This window comes from Lacerta agilis, chromosome 13 (assembly GCF_009819535.1).
Source record: "Lacerta agilis isolate rLacAgi1 chromosome 13, rLacAgi1.pri, whole genome shotgun sequence".
NCBI classification, from domain to species: domain Eukaryota; kingdom Metazoa; phylum Chordata; class Lepidosauria; order Squamata; family Lacertidae; genus Lacerta; species Lacerta agilis.
In genome coordinates this window covers 23,498,617-23,524,669 of record NC_046324.1, presented here as the reverse complement: position 1 = coordinate 23,524,669, position 26,053 = coordinate 23,498,617, and the positions used below count along the sequence as shown (strand labels likewise).

The 26,053-nt window shown below is 46.8% G+C and overlaps 2 protein-coding genes across 2 annotated transcripts; one reads left to right on the top strand and one right to left on the bottom strand.

Moving 5' to 3' along the window:
* Window positions 1-4,247: 4,247 nt before the first annotated feature.
* Window positions 4,248-6,814, top strand: KBTBD13 (kelch repeat and BTB domain containing 13). Its single transcript, XM_033167555.1, has one exon. The coding sequence runs from the start codon at window positions 4,592-4,594 to the stop codon at window positions 5,951-5,953; it is 1,362 nt and encodes a 453-aa protein (XP_033023446.1). The 5' UTR covers window positions 4,248-4,591; the 3' UTR covers window positions 5,954-6,814.
* A 3,142-nt stretch (window positions 6,815-9,956) lies between these two features.
* On the bottom strand, window positions 9,957-25,055 carry UBAP1L (ubiquitin associated protein 1 like). The gene is made up of 5 exons (XM_033167556.1): window positions 24,908-25,055; window positions 20,954-21,745; window positions 16,602-16,811; window positions 12,230-12,328; window positions 9,957-11,501 (listed from the first exon to the last, which is right to left on the bottom strand). Exons 1-5 carry the CDS (start codon window positions 25,037-25,039, stop codon window positions 11,367-11,369), a joined length of 1,368 nt encoding a protein of 455 aa, XP_033023447.1. The 5' UTR covers window positions 25,040-25,055; the 3' UTR covers window positions 9,957-11,366.
* Between the last annotated feature and the right edge of the window lie 998 nt (window positions 25,056-26,053).

Here is a 26,053-nt window from a genome sequence, read left to right as displayed (position 1 = left end):
GGGATTCTTTTAAATGTTTAATTTTTATTATGTTTCTTATATGTTGGAAGCTGCCCAGAGTGGCTGAGGCAACTAAATCAGATGGGCAGGGTATAAATAGTAAAGCAGTAGTAACGTTGTAGCAAAGTAGTAAAGGTGTAGTAACATTATAGTACATTGCTAAATTTATGGTGCCCTCCATCTTTCCCAACACCAGGGTCTTTTCCAGGGAGTCTTCCCTTCTCATGAGGTGGCCAAAGTATTGGAGCTTCAGCTTCAGGATCTGTCCTTTCAGTGAACAATCAGCCCTGAGTGCTCACTGGAAGGGCAGATCCTGAAGTTGAGGCTCCAATACTTTGGCCACCTCATGAGAAGAGAAGATTCCCTAGAAAAGACCCTGATGTTGGGAAAGATGGAGGGCACAAGGAGAAGGGGACGACAGAGGACAAGATGGTTGGTCAGTGTTCTTGAAGCTACCAACATGAATCTGACCAAACTGTGGGAAGCAGTAGAAGACAGGAGTGCCTGGCATGCTCTGGTCCATGGGGTCACGAAGAGTCGGACAAGTATAGGATGCCCCTATTTTCATCAGAGAAATGTTTTAAGGTATGCACTCCTGTCAGAGGTCTCAATCGTGCTTTGACAGGATGCAATTATGGGGGGGAAACACCGCAAACAAGGGCAACACACATGAGAGTGGAATGCTTTGCAGTGACATCACATGGATTCTCCATAAGGGATGACCAAGCAAATGATGTCCTAAACGACCAGCATGGAATCAGACAAAGAAGAGGAGAGGAGGGAAAGGGGCGCTCTATCACACTTTGCTGCTCACGAATTCTGGCAGACACCCTCCTCCTTCTGACACGGCAGGCTAAACACTGGAAGATTTACTTGAGTGCGTGTGTGATCTAATTGCAGCCATAAAACCTCCTGGAATGAAAAAGAGGAAACTGGGACACTTAATCTTCTTCCCTGCAACGAGAAGGGTTGGGGAGATTCACTCTCATGGAAGGCAGCAGCGGAAAGAAGAAAACTCAGCAGCCGGTAGCAGAGCTGAGCCAAAATTTCTCAAAAGACGTTTTCCCTGAAAATTGTTTCCTCCCACCCTCAATATTATTATTTACTCAATTTTTATAACACCCTTCAGCCGTAGATCATAGTTTACAACACAGAAACACAAAATGCATAAAACAACAACAACAACAACAACAACAACAACACCAATGCCCACCACAGTTTAAAAGGCTGTAGAATTTTTAACAGCCAAAGACCTTGTTGAAGAGGAATGTTTTTGCTTGGTGCCTAAAGATATGTACCGATGGCACCAGCTGAGTCTCCCTGGAGAGAACATTCCACAAATGCATAAATGGGGGGGGGGGCACGGCACGTGGCTAGGGGGCCACAGAGGAAAATGAGAAGTGAAGGGGAAAAAATTGTTTAAAATCCTGATTGGTTGGCTATCTGCTTGGCCAATCACAAGCAGGTAAGGGGGAAGCCCACCAGGGCCTATGCTCCTTTTTTGCCACATGTGTTTCCTTAGAGTAGTCCTGGTTTCTTTCCAGCGGGAGAGGGCAATCTCTGAGGCTCCTGTTTTGACCAGTAGAGCCCATGATCTAGAACCCCCAGGTCAGGTAAGTGCGATGATGGGATGGCAATGGGTAGGGCTGGGTGAGCCGGAGCTGCCTGTTGCTGCCACCAGTTCTGGGCCCGGTGGCAGCCTGGGCCTGACTCTGCAAGGTGCAGGGTGCGATCCACCCCAGCGCCTAGAGGATCAGGGCCTTTGGATGTTGCCAAGAGGCCCAGTTCTGCAAGGTACGGGGTGAAATCCACCCCAGTGCCTAGCTGAGCAGGGTTATTTGGTGCTGCTGACTTTGCATCTAGTAAATCACTAAGTGTCTACTACTCAGAAGAAAGCCACACTGATTTCAGTGGGCCTTACTCACAGGTAAGGGTGTGGGGGGGCTATAGTGGTTTATCTAAGCAGCCAGGGCTCCTCCGGATGACAATATCTTTTTACATCAGGTCAGTGAGGACCACTTGCTTTTTAAAAATTATCCCATATATACAGAACTCCATGTGCACCTTTCTGGACTGTATCTGTAGGTTTCCCCCTCTGTGTCAAATAACTGGGGTCTAATAAGTGTTGTTTACTTTTCATAATACATGGAAGATGGATCTCCCTCGGGAGGTTCTGGACTCTCCTTCCTTGGAGATTTCTCAGTAGAGGTTGGATGGCCATCTGCCATAGATGCTTTAGCTGAGTTTCCTACATTGCAGGGGGTTGCACTAGAAAGATGACTCTTGGGGTCCCTTCCTGCTCCAAGATTCTATGTTTTTTTCCACTTCAACAATATTTCATTATGTTGCCATAATTGTATTTTGTATAAAATTTTAAAAAATTATAAATAAACATGTTCTATTTACATGCAAAACATTTAAACAGCTACCTTTCTGCTGGTAGGATGTGGGGCATGGACATACCCAAGATTTTTGTTAGGGGGCAGGCTTTCATTAGGGGGGGGGGTAGAACCTCAGATTTGTATTGATTTTTACTTGGGGGGACAACTGCCCCCTGCCCCCTCTTGGCTATGCCCATGGTGGCGCCACAGGAAGGAATCAAAGTCGGGAGGGGCCCACGGTCGGAAAAAGGTTGGGAAACACTGGTTTAGAGGGCACTTTGTTGGCTACCCTGGTATTTCAATGCCAGTTAGTGGCTCTCCAGAGTTTCAGGCAGAATCCAGGTCAACTTGGAGGTTTTCTCCCACTGTGCCCTAAACAGTGTTAGCTTTGGGGCTTCTTGCACTGAGTGATGGATTGCTTCTACCTGCATCTGCATACCATAGCTGTCAACTTTCGGATTTCAAAATAAGGGATCAGCAGCCTCACCTATGATAGTCACGTGGCAGTGGTGGGCGGAGCCAGAAGCAAAAGTGGGCGGAGCCAATGGGAAAATATGCCGAGGCTCCACTCTGGGCACAGCAGACCACGGCCACCGTGACCAGAGCGGAGAAGACGCCGAAGATCCTGCCTCATCCCAAGCCCCACATCCCTCCACTCCGGGCTCGCTTCCCTCCGCCTCAGCAGCAGCTGCCGCTGTAGCCGCGTGCGGTTCCGGCTGCCCGAGAGCCACCGAGGAAGAGGCGGAGCCGGCGACAGTCCCCTCGCCTGCCTCTCTCTCTCCTCCGACGCTCCCCCAGCACCCCCAGGCGGAGGAGGAAGAAGAAGAAAATACCGGCAGCGGCATTGCCGCTCCCGCCTCAGCCGAGTCCCATGGAGCGCGTGGAGCTTGCGTGCAAAGAAAGAAGCAGGACGGAGCGAGGCTACGAGTCCCTCCCCTCGGCGCTTACAAGTCCTCCTCCTCCTTTCCCCTCCTCCTCCTCCTTTTCCCCCCTCCTCTGGCTGCTGCCTGTCTGCAGATAGTCTGGCTCTTAGTGACAGCAGGCAAAGAACGGGGGAGATGGGGAAGGAAGGGAATATACGGGAATATACGGGTTTTTGTTTAACCTGGGATTGCAGCAGGAAACGCGTTTAAAAACGGGGGAATCCCGGCAAATACGTGATACTTGACAGCTATGCTGCATACCCAATCCTAGCTGGAGAAGCTAGGGATTGAAACTGTGATCTTCTGCATGCAAAGTGGTTATTCTGCCATGGAGCTCTGGCCATTTCCAAAGAGCTGCATGTCCATCCTTCCTTGCGGAGGCAATATTTTGCACTCGGCCCTCGATGTTGAACTCTGAAGTGAAGGATGAATGAATTGGTTTCATTTTTCCCCCAGTATTAAATTCAGTTCTGCTCATTCCTGCAGCGATTTGCATTTATAAAAAATGCTCATGAAAATTCATTGGCCTTGAATCTTTACTAATTAAGCACATTTCTGCATGCAATTCTGCCTAGATCAATGCATTTTTTGTATGTTATCTTTCACTGATATGTGCATTTTATGCATACTTTCCCTTAGTTTGTTTGTTTGTTTTTTGCACACATTGCTTCACTGGAGAACAGCATTGCAAAATTCGGAGAAACGAGATGTTTGAAGGATGGCTTTGAAATAGCCAACGCATTGTTTCTGAAAATGTGAATTAGGCTGGTTTGCCTCTTAATGCGAATGTAATTGAACTTCTCCCCACAACGCTACTTAGCATTCTCATTAAAAAACCCCAAAGAACCACCCCAGGTAGATTCTACAAGCCTGGTGTCTGCCTTCTCTAGACCCTGTGAATGCCACCTCTCTTCAGACTGCATTCACCTTGAATTGGAAGTGACCTCCAGTGATCTATGTAGTCTCAACACCTCTCCCTCCCCCCCAAAAAGCCACTCCTTTGCACTGGAGTGGAGCAAATGCTGTAGACCTTACTTTGGAAAGACCTGGGGGGTCCTCATGTTGCTGGCAGCCTCGGTCACATGAACCACAGCTATCTTTAGAAGAGGGTATTTATATGACAGAGTTTGCAGCTTCTTAGCTACTCAGACAGATACAGGAAGATAGAAATCACACCCACCGTGACATATATGAAGAGCCCACTGATCTCTGCAGAGCACTTGCCGACAATGGACTAGGCAGTGCAAGAGCTCCCGTGGAGACACGGGGGTCCACCTTGGCTGGGCCATGCAGCCCCTGCTGGATGAAAGGGTGCGGATCCAGGTGGAAGAGGAGTTTTTCTCGGTGGACAAGGCTCTCCTGGTGGAGAACAGCGAATACTTCCGGGCGCTCTTCCAATCCGGCATGAGAGAGAGCACCCAGAAGGAGATCCAGATCAGAGATCTGAGCGCCACAGGCTTCGCCGTCATGCTGAAGGTCCTGGAAGGGGAGCACCCGATCCTGAGCTGCGAGGAGAACCTCAGGGCAGTGGAGTGTGCCTCGTTCCTGCAGGTCAAGACCCTGGCCAAGTACTTGATGTCATCCATCAATACAGACAATTGCATTCTGCTCTACCAGGCAGCCGCCATCTTTGGCCTCTTGGATCTCTTCCATTGTGCCGCACTGTACATACGAGACAGTTACTCAGACCTGGAGGAGTACCTTGACTGCCTCTCTCCAGACCTTCTGGATTATGTGGAGTCCATCATCCCCAGCACGTTTGTGGCAGTGGGGGCTCACACGCCCACCTTTGAGTTCTTGGAGGACCTCTCGAGAACCGTTTGCTACCTGGACGAGGAAGGTAACACCTGGAGGACACTTTCCTGCTTACCGCTGACGGCCAGCACATTCCTAGCCGGCATAGCCACCTTGGAGAACAAGATTTACATTGTGGGCGGGGTCTACGGTTACAACAAGGACATTGTGAACCGGAGTTTTTGCTACGACCCGATGGCCAACGTCTGGAGTGAGTTCCCCGGCCCCCAGCAGCTGCGCTATGACTTCACGCTGACAGCCCAAGAGAACAGCCTCTACGCCATAGGTGGGGAGTTTGAGAAGGCCGCCCTGAAGTCGGTGGAGAAGTTTGACATCTCCACCAACACCTGGAGATTTGTTTCTGACCTCCCCCAGCCAACCACAGCAGTGCCCTGCGCCCAAGCGATGGGGCGCATCTTCGTCTGCTTGTGGAAGCCTCTCGACACCACTATGATCTATGAGTACAAACCCCAGAAGGACGAGTGGCATCCCATCTCCACCCTCAACAGGCCTCAGAGCTACGGCCACTGCATGGTGGCTCACCGGGACAATCTCTACATTGTGCGGAACGGGCCTTTCGATGACTTCCTGCGCTGCATGATGGATTGCTTCAACCTGACCACGATGCAGTGGACATCTCTACCTGGGCAGTACGTGAACAGTAAAGGGGCCCTCTTCACGGCTGTCATCAAAGGAGACACAGTCTACACGGTCAACAAGATGCTCACTCTGATGTATACCATAGAGGGGAACACATGGAAATCCAAAAAGCAGAAAGCTGGTTTTCCAAGGGCCGGTTCTTTGCAAACCTTCCTCCTCAGGCTTCCAAAGAAAGACCATAGCATCGCAACTTAGAGAGCTGGTCTCTGCTAGATGAATTTCTCAGGGACCCACGTTGCCTTCCTTCTATGCCAGATGTCCCGCAACGCCGCCAAATTTAAATCCAAAGGTTGTGAAATCACCCCAGCTTAAAGTCGACACTCTCTGTACCTTCTGAGCCAGCAACATTTCACGGCAGGAACCTCAGGGCTAGCTTGCACCAGAAGCAACTGTAACGCAGCTCTCTGCTCTTCCAATGGCAGCTGGGCTTGTGGTTTCGTGGGCCTCGAGCAATATGGTTTCTGCAGACTTATTTGTCATACCAAACTGGGCCAAGTAGAGGGGGGGCAGCAAGTGGTGACCAGCAAGCAGGAGGAGCCAGTTACTGGCAGGAAGTCAGCAGCGCTAGGAGGAGATTTATGCACTGAGGGGGAGGAGCCTACTGTGGGGTACAGAACTTCCCATTGGTCATGTTCATTTTGGCCTACGCCCAGCTGAGTGGCAGAATCTACCTCTCACAGAGCAAGCTGGCAGTACATCACACCATTCAAAGTTGGAATTAGCTCTTTATTAGCACAAACACAACTGAGTATCAGGCCTAATAAGCAGAGCAGCTTATCTCAAGTAGGTCTTTACCCCATGAATCAGTTGCTGAGACTGAAAGTTCCCTGCCTCCTCAGAGCCATCTAAGTCGCCTCCTCTACAGGGCTTTTCCCAAGCAATCGGAGACCGCACCTGCATGCAGCCAATCTCTCATTTGCCCTTTTCATGCTTCTCCTGGTTCTGGGAGCTTGTTGCAGCAGGAAGGGGAGACACCCATGACACTTCACTAGCTTGACTTATCTCTGCCTCCTGGCCTCCCTCCTCCCACCCTCCTGCTTCATCTTCTGCCTCTGATTCTGGACTTCTCTCTGCCACAGACTCTCCCAGCTCACTAAACCATGTTACCTCTTCAGCTTCTGGCAGCTCTTCCTCCCAGGCTTCTCCCTCTTCTCCCTCTGACCACTCATCATTGTCCCACCAACACTCCCCAGTCTCTGAGCCTTCTTGCCTTGGGGTTTCCCCAGTTGGTTCCTCCATTCGTCTGCGCCAACCAGTCCATGACACTACCATTGTTTTTGTCCATCTTGATGAGTCTCATAGAAAGTCAGGCCATTGCCTATGTGATTCAGCATTGTCTACACTGCTTGGGAGCTGCTCTCCAGGGTTCTCTAGAATGGAGGCTTTTCCAAGCCCTACCTGGAGATACCAGGGATTGAACCAAGGACCTCCTGCAAGCAAAGCAGGTGGTTGACCACTGAGCTGTAGCCTCACCCCACCCGCCAGGACATAGGAAGCTGCCTTATACAGACCATTGGACCATCTACCTCAGTATTGCTGATACCTCTCCAGGGTTCCAGAATGCTCTTCAGTCTCTTTCCCAGCCTTGCCAGGAGATATTGCTGGAGAATGAACCTGGGACTTCCCGCATGCAAAGCAGGTGCTCTGTCACGGAGCCACAGGCCTTCCCCTTCTCTTCTGCTGAAGGTGAAAAAGGATTAGGTGGTGCTCTCTAATTCTCAGAGTGAAAAGCTGCTGACATTAACATGCACAGCTTTTTGAAGATGGGTGTTTCAGGCATCCCATACTGGAGCACTAGAAATGTAGACGTTAAAGGTCAGTAACTGAACTACATTTTGAGAATGTCTTCTTCTTCTTCTTCTTCTTTTTTAATTGACCACAATCAGAGACAGTTAAACATGCTTAAGTCCCATTGAACTCATTGGTACTTAAGACAAGACCCATCTCTGATAACTTTCAAGAATACAGAACATTGATTTGGTTTGACTTTTAACCTGAGATGGAAGCCATCGATCCCAGTTGCCTTCCTTTCTTTTTCTTTGAAAGAGCTCTGGTTTAAAATTTGTTAATTGTTCAGATTTGCTTGGTGTTTTTATTTTGCATACCACTTTGAAGGCCCAAAGGCGGTTTCTAAACCTCTTTTTTTATAAAGAAATACAAAAATAGTTCAACCCCGAATGAAGTATTGCCCTGTGCAGAATGTTGTGGATTTCTCCAGGGTTATGCCAGTAATGTCTATATCCTGCGACGAAGTTGTGTTTCTAAGTTTTATATTCCCCACAATTCAGTCTGCGGCAGGCTTTAAGTGGTTAGGGAATTAATAGCTTCGTAATAAAGCACAGACTAACTCAGGTTCAGGGTTGAGCATACGGAGAAAACCTTTTCCCTTTGCATCCAAAAGTTTTGAACTCAATCCAGACAGTGCAGCTTTAATAAGCATCATTAATTCTGCCCAGCCCCCAAAGATGCAGTTAAGCCCAGACCATCAAGCCTTTGCAAACATCTCCCCGCTGATATGTATCTCTTCAAATAAGAGGAGGAAGGACACTTTGAGCTGAGCCACAGCTATGGAGCACCAGGCATTTTCCTTGATGGACTGTGATTGAAGCCAGACTTGCTGTAAAAGAAAAAAAAGAAAAAAGCCCCACATGCAACTTATGACTGTTTTTGGTAACGGCTGCTGATCCGACTCCAGCTTGCCAGTGTTGTCCATGTTATGTTTATAGAAGCCTTCAGGCCCTTGACTAGGCTAACTTTAAGGTCATATTATTTATGCCACAAAAATGAACAGGCTTGATTGACAGCAGAAGTGGCTCACCAGGTGGGGCGGAGCCGCTAAGCTAGCCTGGCGGCAGGTGGATTGCTCTTGCTGATGGTTAGGAAAAGCAGAAGGCAGCAGGGAGGTCAGGGAGGTGTGAACTCAGTGGCTGGATAAACTCTGCTGGTGTGTTTCCACCCCACCGACCTTCCCACCGTCTCCCCTACTCTCTCGCCATAGCAACAGTGACCCACCAGCAGGGAGGCTAGTGCTGCAGCTCCACCCCACCCAACAAGCTGCTTCTGATCATCACTGTACTGTAGAGATTAGTGTGTTGGGCGAAGGCCTGGGGTACACCTGGGTTCAAATCCCCACTCAGCCACAACATGTCTCACCCTAACCTACCTCACAGGGTTGTTTGTGAGGATATGATGCCAAGAGGGAGAACCATGTACTGTACACTGCCTTAAGCTCCTTGGAGGAAAGGTAGGATATAAATGTAGCAAACAAACAATGATTCCGTGTCTGCCTGGCCACCCTGGGAATTCGTAGTTCTGCAGCAGGGAGACAGAGATGAACAGAGCATTCTCTACACTCTCATGGGAAGCTGCTTTAGACTGCCCTTGTTTTAACTACTAAATACGGAAGGTGTGTCTCTACCCCCTTCGTTCAGCCCGGACACTGAGGTCCAGCTCCAAGGGCCTTCTGGCAGTTCCCTCACTGCCAGAAGTAAAGTTACACGGAACCAGGCACAGTGCCTTCTCGGTAGTGGCACCTGCCCTGTGGAATGCCCTCCCATTAGGATATCAAGGAGATAAACAGCTACTTGACTTTCTGAAGACATCTTAAGGCAGCCTTGTACAGGGAAGTTTTTAATGTTTGATTACTGGTATGTTTTTATATGTGTTTGGGGCAACACAGTCAGATGGGTGGGGTACAGATAATAAAATTATTATTTCTTCTTCTTCTTCTTCTTCTTCTTCTTCTTCTTCTTCTTCTTCTTCTTCTTCTTCGTTGCTGCAGTTTGAAAACCTGGCAAAAACTCTAGCTCTGAACCAGAGATTGGTAGGTTGGAAGGCAGGGGGGCCAACAGTAGGTGGAGCCAGAGTCAATGAGAGGCAGAGCCAGAACCAATGAGAGGCAAGGCCAACTAATTCCCATCCTCTCTCCCTGCTGAGTTCTACAAGGGCAAAACTTGGGCAATGGAAGAAGCTGACAGGCAGGTGGGGTTGGCTGAGGACAGAAGACTGCACATAGTAGGGCAAGGCCCCCATTTGCCACAGAGGAGCAATCTCCGCTGCTCTGAACATTGTCAGCCTTGTAATACAGCTTGTAAGCAAAGGGACGGCAACGTGTCAGGAAGGAGGTTGGTAAATATTAAGTATTGCCCTGGGCTTTCATCCGTCTCTCCCTGAAATAAGAGAGCACAAACACGCCAGCTATTGGGTACGTGCCATTTTATTTGAGAGAAATATGCTGTACCTATGAACCTCAAAGGATGTTTGTTTTCTTCTGTTACATTCAGCTGAATATCATATTTGTTTCCCCTTTCTCCTTTAATAAGAGACACAAATACTTTTTTTATTATTTGGCTGAAAGACAAACAGGTATCACTTCGCTGTATCTCAAGGAAAGACAATTGGGCATTCACGGTGGCAGGAAAAAATAAAGAATTACTTGATTGGAAACAGTCTCGGTTTCTTATTTCAAATAAGGAGTTGACGTTCAGCCATAATAAGCTGAAGACTCTGGGCCCCGCAGTAAATTATGAAGTTGCATTCCCCACCCTGGAAATGCAGGTATTGTGCTTTGGGATGTGTGTGTGTGTTGGAGGATTGTACAGTGGGAAGCTCTCGGCTTCACTCAGCCCACTTTTTGGAGAGCTCTTAGGTCTGCACAGTCTTTGATGGAGTCCTTTAAAAACCCCGTGCATCTTTGAAATAAATCAGGGCATTGGCCAGGAAATGGGAGCATGGGTATGCCCAAATGACCTGTTTATTGAACATTCACCCTGATTTCCGGCACAAAGCTTACACAGGCTACATCCAGCCTTTATTAAGCATTTGTTCTTACTTGTTTCCAGGGTGGTTTTGTGGCAATGGACATTCATCCTGAATCCATGCTGAATTGCTTGCAGGGTATTTATGCACCTTCCCATTTATCATTCACCCACCTTGCACTTTTCAATGCATCTCTCTCTCCCCCAGCCCCATTTTCCTAACTGCAGTTTCTTTTCTCTCTTTTTAAGTGGGTTTGTTGTTCCAGGTTAACACATGCAAATCCATTTTCATTGCACAAATCTAACCCCCCCCCAAGTGCACTGCAAAATGTTGGCAACCTGGAGGCACCCTTAGGCTACAGAAACATCTTAAGTCGCGCTGTGGATCTGTTTGCAGACAGGTGCAGGTTATGCAGAATAAGTTTGTGTTAAAATGTTGGTCCTTCACAAGCCCAAGCAGAGCCTGTGATGCAACTAGAAGCGATTCCCTTGCAGTGACTTTTAGACACCCTGCCTCTTGATTAGCATTTGCTACCACAACATGGAGCGGGGTGGTCACTAACTTAAATGCCTTTTGAAAAGAGAGGGTTAGAAGAATTCTGAGGTGGCTATTAAAGATGACGGCATATAGAGCCTCACCATCCAGAGGCAGTATACCTCACAGTACCAGCTGCCAGTAAAAAGCAATGGGTGAGCCTGTTTGCGCACTTCCCAGAGGCAGGTGGCTTGATCCAATGGGATTTTGGCTGTTCCAGCTGGGTTCTGACATTCAAAGCTTGCTCTGAATCACACGCCGTGGGGCTGTGGCGTGTTCTGCTCTTTCTCAGTATGGAAAAAGGCCCGCTTGCTGCTCACTGGGTCCTTGTCATGAGCTCCTCAAGCGCCTTGTCTCTGTGGTTCTCGCACAGCAAGAGGACTTCTTTGATGTCTGCTTGCTGGAAGCCCATGTCATTGAACTGGACCAGGAGGTGAAGGAATTCTGCTGCCTGCAAAGAGAAGCAGAGTGGAAAGTCAGGGATTGGGGGCGGGGAGGGACACACAGTGCACGTCCCACAACTGCTTCACTTAGGACAAAAGCAACTGAAGATAAACAGGCCTGGTGAAGGAGCTTCAGTATTCAGATAGATGGCTTGAACAAGGCAAGCAACTCCCCCTTGCCCCTGCGATTGAGGGGGCTGGGGCCGTGCGACATCAGCACACCCTGTGGCGTGTGACGTCAGCATGCCGTGGGGCGTGCTAGCCCCCTCCTTGAAAACTGGGGGGGGGCCTTGCCCCTCCAGACACCTCCCCCAGGTGGTGCCCCTGAAACATGGTATATATGCCTGCAGAGGTCCAGCACCATACGTTTTGGCGTCTGAGGTAAACCAAAAAACGGCACACGCCCTGCTGGGGAAGGAGGGGTGAGTAGAGATCTACATCAGGAAAAATGTTGAGGGGATAAATATCTACATTGGAAACAATTGGGTTTCTTCTTCTTCTTGATTTCACTGTTTTGCCTTTCTTAAACAGCTTTGAGGGTTTTCTTCTTCTTCTATCAAGCGGTGTATAAAGAAATCAAATAGATTCTTGCTTATTTTTAGCTTATAAAGCCCCAAGCAGCTCAATGCCAGGGTTATGAGAGGAAACTGCCAAACCATTTATACCCACTACTCAGTCCCTGCACCCAGCAGGAGGCCCTGTGGCTGAAGTGCAAAAAAAGGCTGGGTGTTCTGACCTTTTCTGAGTTCTGGAACATCTCCATGGCTTCTTCGACCTGAGCCTCCTCGTAACCCTGCTTTAGAAGTTTGTCGCAGGCACTGAGGTAACTGAGGAACTGTTGGGGGGAAGCAAAGGGGAAGCTAGTTAGCTAGCACAGCACTATTCCAGTGGAGCATTCCATCTGGAATCAGGGCTATTACTTAATAATAATAATAATAATTTTATTTCTACCTTGCCCTTCCCGATCCAAAAACCGGGCTCAGGGCAGCTAACAACAAATGTAAGACAATGATTAAAACAACTTAAAAAACAGCTAAAAAACAGCATAAAAACAAACATCAATGGGATCACCAGGGCTAACTGGCCAGGTTAGTCATGCTAGGGCAATAGGGAGACCAGGGAGGAATTTTAATGTGGGGACTAGAAGGGTTTTTTCAGAAAAAAAGGGAAGGGGAAAAGGAATAGGGGATCAGGCTAGATTAAAGGCCAGGTGGAATAACTCTGTCTTACAGGCCCTGCGGAAGGTCAGGTCCCGCAGGGCCCTAGTCTCGTTGGACAGAGTATTCCACCAGGTCGGAGCCAAGTTGCTCGATGTTGCATACATAGTTCTTCCCCTCCACATTTAATCCACCCTGTGAGGTAGGTTAGGCTGAGAGGCAGCGACTGGCCCAAGGTCACCTAGTGAGTTGCATGGCCGAGTGGGGGATTTGAACTCTGGCCTCCCAGGTCCTTGTCTGACACACTAACCACTATGCCACACCATCTCTCTGTCTATCTGCCCACTCACCCCTCCTTGTAGATAGGGATGGGTGGACCTGTCAGTTTTGTTTTCTCTCTGTTTCTCATTTTCCCAGTCTTAAGTTCCGTTCTCTCCAAGGAAGAAGAGTACCACATCCCATTCTCTCGCTTTTTTTAAAAAAAAACCAAGCCTCTGGCTTCTGCTCTTCTCTCCCACCCACTACAACCCTGGTCCCAATCGGTTGTATCCAATGCTAGCACTACTTGAGGTAGGTCCACTGAAATTAATAAACAAGACCAACTTAGGCCTATCAATTTCATTGGGTCTGCAATGAGTAGAAATAAGCTGCATGCAACCCTGTGTTTCCTCCGCTCCCTATCTTCTAAAATGGGTTATTAGTCTGATTCAGAAATAACTTTGGCAAGAAAAATAATGCAGCTGCTCATGTGTTCAGTTCATAACTTTACGATTAACTAAAGATGGAAGACTAAAGTAATTATTATTATTATTATTATTAGAATTTATATACCGTCTTATACCTGGGGGCAGTGCTTTTTTCTTAAAAAATGTTTAGGGGTACTCAGGAAACACCGTGACAGGAAATGAGGCTGCCATCGGGGGCAGCAACGGAACTGACAATTCACCGTGCTAGAGAAGAAACTATTAAAAATAAATAAAAAATTGTTAGTTTCTTCTCCTGTTGGATTCACAAAATGTTTAGGGGTATGCATCCCCCCCCCCAGAAAAAAGCACTGCCCAGGGGTCTCAGGGTGATTCACAGAATAAAATCAAGATATAAAACCACAAAACATATAATAAAAACGAAAACAACCAACGTACAAAAGAAATAGGAAACCTTTCCAAGCTTGAAGAAACCTGGAGAAATCTACACCACCAACCTTGCAAGAATTCTCTCATCCTATCCCGAAATGCACGAGGACCACATTGAATCTGACCCTCTGATCTTTTCATTTTAAGAATCCCGTCAAGATGATCCAGATCCACTGATGGACATCAGGTGATGCCGTTCCTGACCCATTCCGATCTGGGGCAGCCTCAAACATCCTACATGCTAGGAGGTTATGCAAGGATGGGCCCAGAGATCTGCCTGGGACACTCTGAGAAGGGCACTCCGCCACTCAAAAGGGACAATCTATTTTTGGCTTCCCCCATTGTCCTTGGAGTGCTGACAGGACAATTCCCAGTGGCACTCCTCCTAAATGCCTCGCATGCTGTTCATTCCCAGTACACAAACACACACAGGGTAGAATCAGCAACCGCTGGAAAAAAAGGCTAATACCCAGCACTGGGTTGCAAAAACAACAACAACCCCAGATTCACCTGCAGGCAAACAGCATCCTTCTGTAGGCCTGAAGATGGCACAGATAGCTAAAGGACTGAGTGATGGGTATGGAAGGCTGGCATTCAAAACCCGTCCTTAGCCACAGACTCACTGAGAGGGCCTTGGCAATGCCACAGAGCTCCACTGTGGCAAAATGGAAAGAACCACCACCTCATTCTCAGGAGATTAGGCAAGGACTAATATGGATTGGAGGGCCTTGTGCAAATTAAAATGGCTGATGTGTTAAGAATTCATTGCAGACTTCAATGAACTTCAGACAGGGGCCAAGTCTCTCTCAGACCCTCCAAGTGTCCCTAATTTCCGGGGAGAGTCCCGGATTTACAGAAGCCGTCCCTCAGTTTCTGATTTGATCCCTGAATGCCCTGCTTTTCCTTAGGATGTCCCTATTATCATTGGAGAAATGTTGGAGGGTATGGAGTTATGCGACACCCCCCCCCCAGCCAAGGAGCTAAATAACTATGCAACCTTTAGAAGACATCTGAAGAAAGCCCTGAATAAGGAAGGTTTTTTTAATGTTTAATGTTTCATTCTGTTTTTATATATGTTGGAAGCTGCCCAGAGTGGCTGGGAAAACCCAGTCAAATGGGTGGAGTATAAATAAATTATTATTATTATTTTTATTAAATAGGATGTCCCTATTCTCATCAAAAAAATGTTGGAGGGTGTGCTCTTTATCTGGCCCCATGGACTGTCCCTGAGCCACACCCTTCATTGGCTTTGTTTCACAACCTCCTCGAGTGTTTTTGCCTGGCTGCAATGTGTCCATAAAGTCTGATCATGTCTCTTGCTTGCCTGCATGGAGGATGGAGAGGGGTGTGTTTGTGTGTATAAACTAGCAACTACAAATGTAAAGTTCACAGTCATTGCTCCAGCCACTTTTCTCTCTTCCCTGCACCCCCCCTTTTCTCTCTTCCCTGCACCCCCCCCCCCCTTATGCCCTCCAACATTCCTGGAATGAAAATAGGGACATTCTATTCTACATCAGTATCACTGCTTGAGCATTTCCTCCTGGTCAAGTACAAAAGTTATTAGAAGAAAACACACAAAGCTGCAGCATTTTAAGCGCAGAAATCTTCGAATTTATGTATTGCGTTTAGAGAAACCTGGGGGGGGGGAAGAATACCCCAAATCAATACATACTAGCAATGATACTGATGTAACAACAACAACAACAACAACAATTTTATTATTTATATCCTGCCCATTTGACTGGGGTGCCCCTGCCACTCTGGGTGGCTCTCAACAAAATATTAAAACATCAGTCATTAAAAACTTCCCTGAACAGGGAATAGAATGCCCCTATTTTCATCTCAGGGATGGTGGAGGGTGTGGACCTCTGACATGCAGCTTCTGGAAGGCTTCCTGGAAGTAAATGTGCCCCTGCCTGGAAAAGATCCACCCACTCTGGTCTACAATGACTTGACAGCAGCACCCTCAGACAGAGGTTTTTCTCACCCCTTTCTGGAGTTGCTTGAAATTGAAACTGGGATTTTTTTTGCTGCTGCTGTTGTTGGCCCGGGGGTGGGGTTTACAACAATTTAAAATTCATAATTAAAACAGATAAAAAAAGATTTCAGTCACAGGAATAGGGTGGACTCTGAAAACACCTGAGGTCGTCCTCCGAGGGTCTTCTTCTGGTCCCCTCACTGCAAGAAGCAAAGTTGCAGGGAACCAGGCAGAGGGCCTTCTTATTAGTGGCGCCCTTCCTGTGGAATGTCCTCCCATCAGATGCCAAGGAAATTAAGAACTACACAACTTTTAGAAGACATATGAAGGCAGCCGTGTATCGGGAAGTTTTTAATGCTTTATGTTTTACTATGTTTTTATTTATGATGTAAGCTGCCCAACGACGACAACAGCAGCAACAATCATCATCCCAGGTATCAAAGGCCAGGATAAAAAGGTGTGTCTTCTGCATTCACCAAAAGTTATATATGAAGGAGCAATTTTCTTTTGATAAGATTTCCCAAACCCCTCACGTTTAGTGCAATGGCTTTTAAGCTAGCCATTTTGTATGTCTATTTTATAAGATGATTCCCTGCCAACCCCTCTGCGTTGCCCTGTGTCCCTCACCTTATATTGTCTATCCAACCTAGTGCGTTGTATTTCTGCTGATCTTAACACTCAAGTGAGTCTGTAGAGAAGGAGGTGGTATTTCAGATATTTGGGGCCTAAGTCATGTCTATGAGCTGTGCTCCTGAGCTGTGGCCTCATGATTCGCGCTCACTGCATTCACAAACAATGTGTTCCCTGGTGTTCAAGAGAAAGGAACCAGCCTCCACTGACCTGACCCAAGCTTTGTCTCCCAGTCTTCTGCAGAGCAAGGATCGCCCGGCGGATCGGATAACCCAAAGCTAAAACGGGCTCAATGAGGTCACGCTCCTCTTGGCTGAGCGCCGAGAGCAGGTCAGCTGTTGAGTCAGGATGAGTTCTGTGGGAACCACAAAGCTCCTGCACTCCAGGAGGGGGTGGAAGGCAGGAATAAGGGCTCAGGGACTGGGGGGGGGGGAGAGAGAGAGAATAAAAATAAACATAGATTATGCTGGTTAATTTACAGACATCATTATGAGAAATTCTGTACTCTTCAAGGCTTTAAAAAGGCCCCCCGGGAAGATGTACAGGGTTTGTGGGTGCTCAAAAGCATGACCTGGAGTCATTAAATTAAATTTAGTCAGACCACAGAAGATGCCCGGAAAATTCCCCTACTTGGAACAGCCCCCCTTTGGGTTTTCTGACTTTAGACATCCTGTTTTAATCATCTGAAGTTTATTTCAAAATGTGAGTGACCCTTCCTTGGATGGGAACTATTATTATGTTTCCAGGGAGATGACAAAGGTTGATTTGACAACAATGGAGACTGGAAATGTGTTTACATTTGAAAGCAAAAAATTAAACCTGCATCTGAAATGGATGTGCTCAAAGTGCTTTGTCAAGACACTTCTGTCCAGTTTTTAAACTGGAGTCAAAACACTGGCGGGGTTGTTTCATGCTGGGACCAGTTCAAAGATTGGTGTTTCTTTCCAACACTTCTCCGGACATGGTAGCCTGAGTGGTGCTGAGGTTGAGCAGCTCTACCACCAGGGCTGAGGAACCATTTTGGATCTGAGGGAGCAGCCTTCTGAGGGCCCCATATGAAAGGTGGGTGGGGCCAGAGGCAAAAGTGGGTGAAGCAATGGATGAGATTCTTACTTCCCTACAGTAGGCTGTATTCCAGCCACACAAAAGCCAGAGGTTTGTACACCATCTCTCCATCTTCCAACCAAGTAAGTTGGAAAGTGCATCGCAGTTCAATGCAGCGGTTCAGTTCTGTGAATTTCCTCTACATCCAAGATGACTGATTCAGACAAAACAAAACAAAATAAAAAATTCGTTCCAGTAGCACCTTAGAGACCAACTAAGTTTGTTCTTGGTATGAGCTTTCGTGTGCATGCACACTTCTTCAGATACACTGAGACGGAAGTCACCAAACCCTTAAATACAGTGAGGGAGTGGGGAGGGGTATTACTCAGAAGGGTGGTGGGAATGGGTGATCAGCTGATAGGTGTGGAAAACCTGTTGACGACTCTTAAAGGCTTCAATTGGTCTTACAGGGAAAGGCAAGGGGTGAGATGGCTAAAGATAGCTTTGTCATGTATAATGAGATAAGAATCCAATGACTTTGTTCAGACCAGGTTTCTCCATGGTTTTAAGTTTGGTGATTAGTTGCAATTCAGCCACTTCTCTTTCCAGTCTATTTCTGAAATTCCTTTGTATTAAGACAGCTACTTTGAGACAAGTTTAACTCTCAAAGCTATCTCCTGAAGGAAGGTGAAAAGTCATGCCAATGCCAATTAAAATTGGGAACACCAAAGAGAGAGAGAGAGAGAGAGAGAGAGAGAGAGAGAGAGAGAGAGAGAGAGAGAGAGAGAGAGAGCTCATCCTATAGACAAGAGTGTAGTTCCCAGGGTCCCAAAGCCATGGCAGTTCTACTGATGGTTAATGCAGATGGGAATCCAAATGAAAACCGGGCATAAGAACCTAAGAAAAGCCCTGCTGAATCAGACCAAGGACCCACCTAGTCCAGCATCCTGTTCTCACAGTGGCCACCCAGTTGCTTCTGGGAAACCAGAAAGCAGGATCCGAGTGCCACAGCAATTCTCCCCCCTTGTGACTCACAGCAACTGGCATTCAGAGGCCCTATTTGCCATATGTCTGGGTTTCCCCAGACATTTTGCCGATTCAGCAAAAACCTACCCAGGCAGCCCAATTCCTGGATGTGTATGGCAGCCCTATCTTTTACAGCAGCTGGTCACTAAGCAGGTAGCCACTCTCAAGGGTTGGACCCCAGAGCTGCCTGCCACTGCTGCTGCTTCCTCCTTCTAAGAAGTATTTTCTGAAAAACAACCCCTTACGCGTAGGTTGAATTGGGTCAGGCACGCAAGGACAGCAAGGTCAATGGGGAAAGGAGGTGGGTGGCTGCTCACAGCCTGATCTTCTTTCCAAGAGGCTGTCGCTGAAAGACGTCAGCAAGCCTGGAGACTCCTTGCAGCCTCGGGGCTTATCTCCTTTGATGGATTTAGGGACAACTAGGTGACACGCTGAGAGAGAAGGACAAGGCGCTCAGTGAAAGAGACTCAACAGGTGTCCTGGTGAAGAAATGCACGTCTCGCATAGGGTGTCAACCGGCCCCTTGTTAGTGACATTAAGAACCAGGCAGCTGCATGAAAGACCACCGCCTTCTCTATAGTGCTCAGATTGGCAGAGGGGGCCCTCTTTGTAATTCCACTGCCCTCAGAAGCTTGGGGGGTGGCTTGGAAGAGGGCATTGTCTATGGCAGGCCCTCACTTGGGGACCTCCCCCTTCCAGAAGTGCAACTGGAACCTTCATTATACAGCTTCCAGTGAATGCTGAAGACACTTCTTTTTATTCTGGCTTCTGACACTTGAGATGTATATTTTTAGGACCACTTTGAGCCCACTTGAGGAAGGTGCCATCCCCTCGCCTCGCTGAAGCCTCCCTTATCTGGAGCTTTCAGCGGCACCCACAAATCAGCGACGAAGGCAGGTCCGGGTGATATCTTTCTAGATCTCATGGAATGCAGAAAATCTGGCAAGGTCTCACCAGAAGACGCTGCCATTGCTGCTGCTTCTCCACCAGCAGTGGAGGTGAAGGGTGGGGTGGCACTTTATTTATGATACAATAGCCCAGTCCATGATTGCTTTGTGCTTTGGGCAGAAAAGGTCTGGAGAATCTTTTTCATCCCAGGGGCCATGTTCCATTCTAGGCAACCTTTTGAGGGCCACATGCATGTGGTGGCCGGGGCTAGAGGCAAAAATTAGCTGAGAGACAAATGTAAACTTTACTTTTTGTACAATAGGTTGGCTTCTACACACCCTCTTGAGATTCCCTACTCCTGCTCTAAACTTTTTTCAAATATGGACTCTGCCTCTAGCGCAAGCATGCATTTTGGGACCTACCTTCAGTCAAGCTGCAACTCAGCAGTGAATCCTGACTCAAGGAAGCCATATCTGGGGGCTGAGTCCTTTATGCATGACCATCACTTAATGACTGCAAACCTGAATGGCAAGTGGGTGTCAAGTAAACCACAACAGATAACAATTCCAGAGAGGCTTTCCTTAGGTTCTTGCACTACCTCAGAACAATGCTTTGCAATGGGGTTACTCTGCTGCCAGGAAAATCAATATTCGTACATTTTAGGCTTGACTCTGGCCAATTCGCAAATATTTTCTTTTTTGTGTGCATAATTTAATTGCATCTCCTCGTTGTCACAGAAAAGGGGAGCTGATGGTGTCCTGTACAAGAGCTCCCCACTTTGCTATCATTTACTTGTGCCCAAAATTTGCAACCAGCAGCAAGACCGTTATAGCCTAGCTGGGTAAGCAAACCGGCTGATTTTCAACACATTTCCATTTTCCATTTATTTTTTTTAACTCAAAAAGTCTAAAATCCTGGAATTAGGGATTGGGGAGAAATATGATTTGGTTGATATTTAAACGTGAATCTATCAAATTCATACTTCTTGGCAACATCTGAGAACCAAAACAAAATCATCTATGAAAATTTGCATTTATCTGAATTTTGCAAAGTAGTTATCCAATCATCAGTTTACAAAAATGCATATTTTTGGGGGGGGGGTAAAAAATGAACATGCTAGTGAAAAGGAAGGACAGAAATATTACCAAAAAGTGCTTGCAAAAATGTGTATATCAGTCAAAACTGCAAACAAAAATGTGTTTGTTAAGAGAAATCCACACTAAAAATATGAAGAATTTTCAGGATAATTTTTCTTTAAAATTAGGATATTGCTGCAGAAATGTGGATAACCGAATTTAGTACTGGAAAAGTGAGAAATGGACAGAACTGAAATTGTCTAATCCTTCTATCCCTACCTGCAATTTTAGATTGTGAAATGGAGAGGGAGAGGGAAAAGAAGCGGAGAAAAGTGATTTCTTACTGCAGTTGTGGGCTTGTGCTTTTGGTTAGGAGGGACAAGCGCCGCAACAGTCAGTGGCTTTGGGTTGCAGCATGGCTGAGAAACTAAGAGAACCAAACTGACAGATCCTTCCATCCTTACTTGCAATTTTTAGATTGTAAAATGGAGCAGTGAGAGATAGAGAGAGAGAAGAACGATATCTTACTGGAACTGTGGGCTTGTGCTTTTGGATAGGAGGGACAAGCCCCGCTACAGTCAGTGGCCTTGCGCTACAGCAAGGAGTCGTCGGTGGCATCGGGGCAAGAGTTCCCACCAGAGACACATCAGAGGTAGGTCCATATTTCAGGTTTCGGCTGCTCCGGGAGCGCTGATGGAGGGAGAAAGCTCTGGACGCCATGGTGGGTTCCACTGCCGCCTGGTTCCTCGGGAGCATGAAAGCTGTGAGCTTCTTCCTGGCTCCTTCAAACTCATGCTTTACATTGTTAAATAAAAGCATAGATTGCCTCTGCTTGACTAGAAGAGGCTTTTGGCTGATGCTCTCCGAAGGGGTGGCCAACAGCACCGGGGAGGTCTTTGGTCTACATTGGGGAAGACTCAGGAAACGAGGCAAAGTGCCAGGAACACGCTTGGAGTCAGAGAAGGGTTTTTCTTCACCATCACTTTCGACAGAGGAAGCCGAGGGAGACTCCTCACCTCCGGAGCACCCTTGCTCTTCCAAGCACCCATCCTTGCTCACCTTCTTAGCCAGCCTGCTCTTGTTCACAGTGCAGCTGAACTTCTCTGCCGCAGCACACAGGTTGGCACACCGTCGAATGGGTACCGCAGAAGTCAGTTTGTGGCCTGCTGCCTCTGGGAAGTTTTCTTTTGAGTCCAGCAGCAGCAGCCAGCATGGCGGAGCCGTTGGGACCACGTCAGTGGTGACTTCGTACCAGGGGGTGTCTTGCCGAGAGGCGGAGTCTACCCAATACAGCACCTTCTTCTCTAGCGAGAAATCGTGCTGTGGAAACAGAAGAAGGAGAGTCAGCATCTTCTTGGCCTTGGGCTGTAGCTGGAGTAACCAAATGAGCGAAGGTTGTGAGGCAGGACTTGAGAGCTAAATCACAAACCAGATGAGGTCACCTGAACCCAACAGGACCACCCACTCCCAAGATCTGACTTTGTTAAGAACTTTAAAAAGGACTCTGCTGGGTCAAATCAAATCCCTTGTTGTCTAGGGATGCAGAACTTGTGGCCCAGCAAATGTTCCTGGACTCCACCTCACATCACCCCAGTCATCATGGCCCAATGGTCAAGGATGATGGGAGCTGTGGTTCAGCAATATTTGAAAGGCCACAGGCTCCCCATCCCTGACCCAGCCCAACATTTTATTTTCAACAATGGCTAGCCAGAGGTTTAAGAGCCGGAGGTTTAAGAGCCTTACAGGAAGGCCATGGAGGAACTATAGTCAAATGAAATTGTGAGCAGGGTCTAAATAACAGGCAAGGGAAGGAGAATAAATAAATGATTGTAATCTAAGTTATAATACAATGGAAAATAACTGTACATAAAGGAATACAACAGGAACATCACAAACGTAAGGGTGCGAAATCAAAGTGTAAGAAACTATTATACTGAAAGTGAATTGAATAATGTCAAATTTTGTGTAAAAAAACTAATATTCATATATATTAAAAAAGGAGGAAGAGTTTGGATTTGATATCCCACTTTATCACTACCCAAAGGAGTCTCAAAGTGGCTAACATTCTCCTTTCCCTTCCTCCCCCACAACAAACACTCTGTGAGGTGAGTGGGGCTGAGAGACTTCAGAGAAGTGTGACTAGCCCAAGGTCACCCAGCAGCTGCATGTGGAGGAGTGGAGACGCGAACCCGGTTCTCCAGATTACGAGTCTACCGCTCTTAACCACTACACCACACTGGCCAAGGAAGCAACATCTGTACTTTTTTCAGCACCTTCTAAGGAAAACATTTTTGTTTGGGCAACTATCCAGATATGTTGAATGTTGACATGGAGATTTTAATCTGTTTTTTAAGTTCGTTTTAATTATTTTTTCAAAGTTTTAGATAATTATTTTTAGCTGTTTCTTACGGATTAGTTCATTGTTTTATTCTTTTTGTAAACTGCTTTGAGGTGTTTTTTGTTTTGTTTTTTTACAGTCAAGAGGCACATAAATTTTGTGAAATAAATAAATAAAACAAGAATGCATGCAGCCTTAGGACGAAAGATGTTTCTCAACACATTTGTGTGCTTCAAAATACGACTCGTGTGGAGTGAAAGCAGACGTGTGTGTTGAGGTGGTTTCTTAGAACTGTTTCATCCTCTCCTCAAAACCCTGAATATAATAGCAGAAGATCCACTAAGACGACTCTCAAAAACACAAATCTTCCGGAGCACAATGATGCTCCCTACTGGCAGAAATAAACTGGACGCAGGGCTTGATAGGCAGCAGAGGAAGATTGCTTTAGCTTTTCAAACCCAAGTTTCCAGGCGACTAAAAGGTCATCTCCATACAATGTTTAAAACCCCCTGGCAATATTTGTAACCTAGGAGATATTGTAAACATTGCACTCTGGGTCTATGCTACAAAGACTGTTATGAAAATACACTTCAAAAAAGCATGTGGAAAGTTAATTTGTCACGGATTTGATTTGCATATATTGCAGGGGAGCAGGGGAGATGTGCTTCACTGACACTCATTAGGCAATTTCTTTTTCCCCAGCTAGCTAATGTACTTCAAGGACTAATTCAGATATAACACTGAACCATGACTTGGTGTTATGAGAACGAACCTTTAATGGCACTGCCAGGGCCAGATTCAGGTCTGATGAGGCCCTAAGCTACTGAAGGTAATGGGGCCCTTTATATGTCCAGCTGTCCTTTGCCAACAAAAAATTGTGGCTGTTTTTGTGTGTGTTGAATATGTGCTATATGGTAATTTATGGACCTAATAGTTATCTAAAGTCATTTGCCCATGTTGCCATGCAACCAGTCCATGCAGAACGTAGGCACCCTATATATAGAAATGAGCAAGCCAGTGATATTTTAGGGAGCAGGCTAGCAGACGGGGCCCATTACTTACGTGATAGAAGCCTACACAACACAAAACACTGTTGCTGTATGTAGGTTTTATTTTACTTGTTTTTTATCTGTATTTTGGAAATGTACATCCAGGTTTTTTCCCTCATGGGGGGGGGGGCAAGAGAGTGGGGCCCTAAGCTATAGCTTGTTTAGCTTATACGTAAATCTGGCACTGGGCATTGCTGTTCCTCCACTGCTGGAGGTAGGGTGCCCTGCATACCAGCTGCTGGAAATCACAAGTGAAGAGGCATTGCTGTGAGAACAGAGTGCTGGACTTGATGGGTCCCCCTGGGCCTGGTCAAGCAGCCAGCCTCTTCTTTAAAAATGTTAAAGGGAGCCCTTGGGCACTCCTTCCTCCACCTCCTGCTTCCGCCTTGATTTGAGGCAGCCCATCATTTGTGGCTTTGTCCAAACTATGCCTTGTGTTTGCCCTGCAAATGACAAATTGCAAACCAGTCCTAATCCAACCAGAATTAGGACTCACAGTTTTGGTGAGTCCTAATTCTGGTTGGATTAGGGCAGGTGTAAACCCCATGTTTGCCAGGTTTGGGCAAAAAGGCGAAACACACTTTGCTTCAGAGCAGCAAAAAGTGAAGAAACAGTAATAAGAGGAGGAGGAATGTGCTACTCAGAAGGTCATTGAAAGCTTATTATTGTAGTGTTATTCTGGCATTATAAGAGCCTAGAAAGCTGCCTTTTACCAGCTTGGACCATCAGTCCATTGAGCTCCGTATTATGAACATTTTCTGGCAACAACTCTCCAGGAGTCCTCAAACAGGAGTCGCTCCCAGACATACCTGGAAATGCTGGGGATTGAACTGGACATCCCTGAACTATGGTGTCAGGTTAAAGGCTTTCAACATCAGCAAAATGTTCCTCCCAGGGGTAGGAATGTACATATAAAAAGCCTGTGGAGCCTAGGTGTTATTCAAATTAATAAATTTCTAGACCTTAAGAATACTAAACTAGAAAATGGAAATGGCTAAAGATTCAGTAACATGAAAGAATCAACTTCCCCCCCAAAAAACAAAACAGAAAAAATCCCCTTTAATATCCACATTTGGAAGAGATTTATTTATTTACCATTGCACACATCAGGACTTCCATGCAATCGGGCACCTCAAACTCAGGCGCTGATACAAAGTTTGCCTCTTCCGTGGAGTCGTCTGCAACGCTTACGGTCACTCTGAAAGGTACACCTTGCAGGCAATTCATGGCTCCCTTTGTTACATTACACACTAGTAAAAAATAATAATAAGAGATTGATTGGACTTAGTTACTCCTTCTGCTTCAGCTCCTCCTCAGTGCCTGGGGCTGATCACAGAAGTGGGGAACCTCCAGCTCACAGGCCTAAGCCCAACATGTGTCCATTTGGCTAGTGAGACCATTGCCTCCAAGCCACACATATAGGATGTCAGGTCAGGTGTGAAGCAGGCAAAGACATGGCTCCAAAGGAAGAATCAGAAGCTTAAAGTAAGCTCCCAGTTGTTGCTTTGCAAGTGAGGCTTGCGGACCCTGACTGGCACCGATGGCGAGCCCCAGTGGGATCAGCTGCACTGGGGAGTTCTGCACCAGGAACGTCCTCCTGCAGACAATGAGAAACAGTGCTCTGCAAGGTCGGCTATGCAAGCACCAACAGTCAGCTGATCACAGGTGCTTACAAAGCCCTGTGCTTTTGATTTCAAACCATGGGGGCAAAGGAAAATAGATCATTGTGACGTCAGGGGTTTGGCGGGTGTCTGAGCTGTCGCACTTCAGATTGCAGGTCACGGTTTACATGACAGAAGGCTCCTCCACAGCAAATAAAATAAAGTGAGATCCCTGCAATAAGAAAACTAGGATGTTGGGGGGGGGGAGTGCAAGACTACCCTTTTACCTAACAGGCTACTTTTCAACATGGAAGGAACACATTTCGGTATAGGGCATTTCATTATGAGTGTTCATCCGCAGTTTGAAGCAGCTTAGCCCTGCTGCAGGTAAGGTCAGTTTGTTCCTATTTAACTCACTTTCTTATTTATCTAAAATGTTATGTCCTTCCCTTTGCAAAAACAACTTCTTACTTTAATAAATGGTGGTTTGTGTGAGTGGTCCCAAGGTAAAAGGAAGTAGAGTGGGCAATATTATTTCTTTTTTATATCAAAAGCCTTTATGGCAGAAGTTGGGAACCTTTTCCCATTGAGTGCTGTGTTATGTCAGATAAGATATATTCTGCGGGGTGGGGCAGGGAGG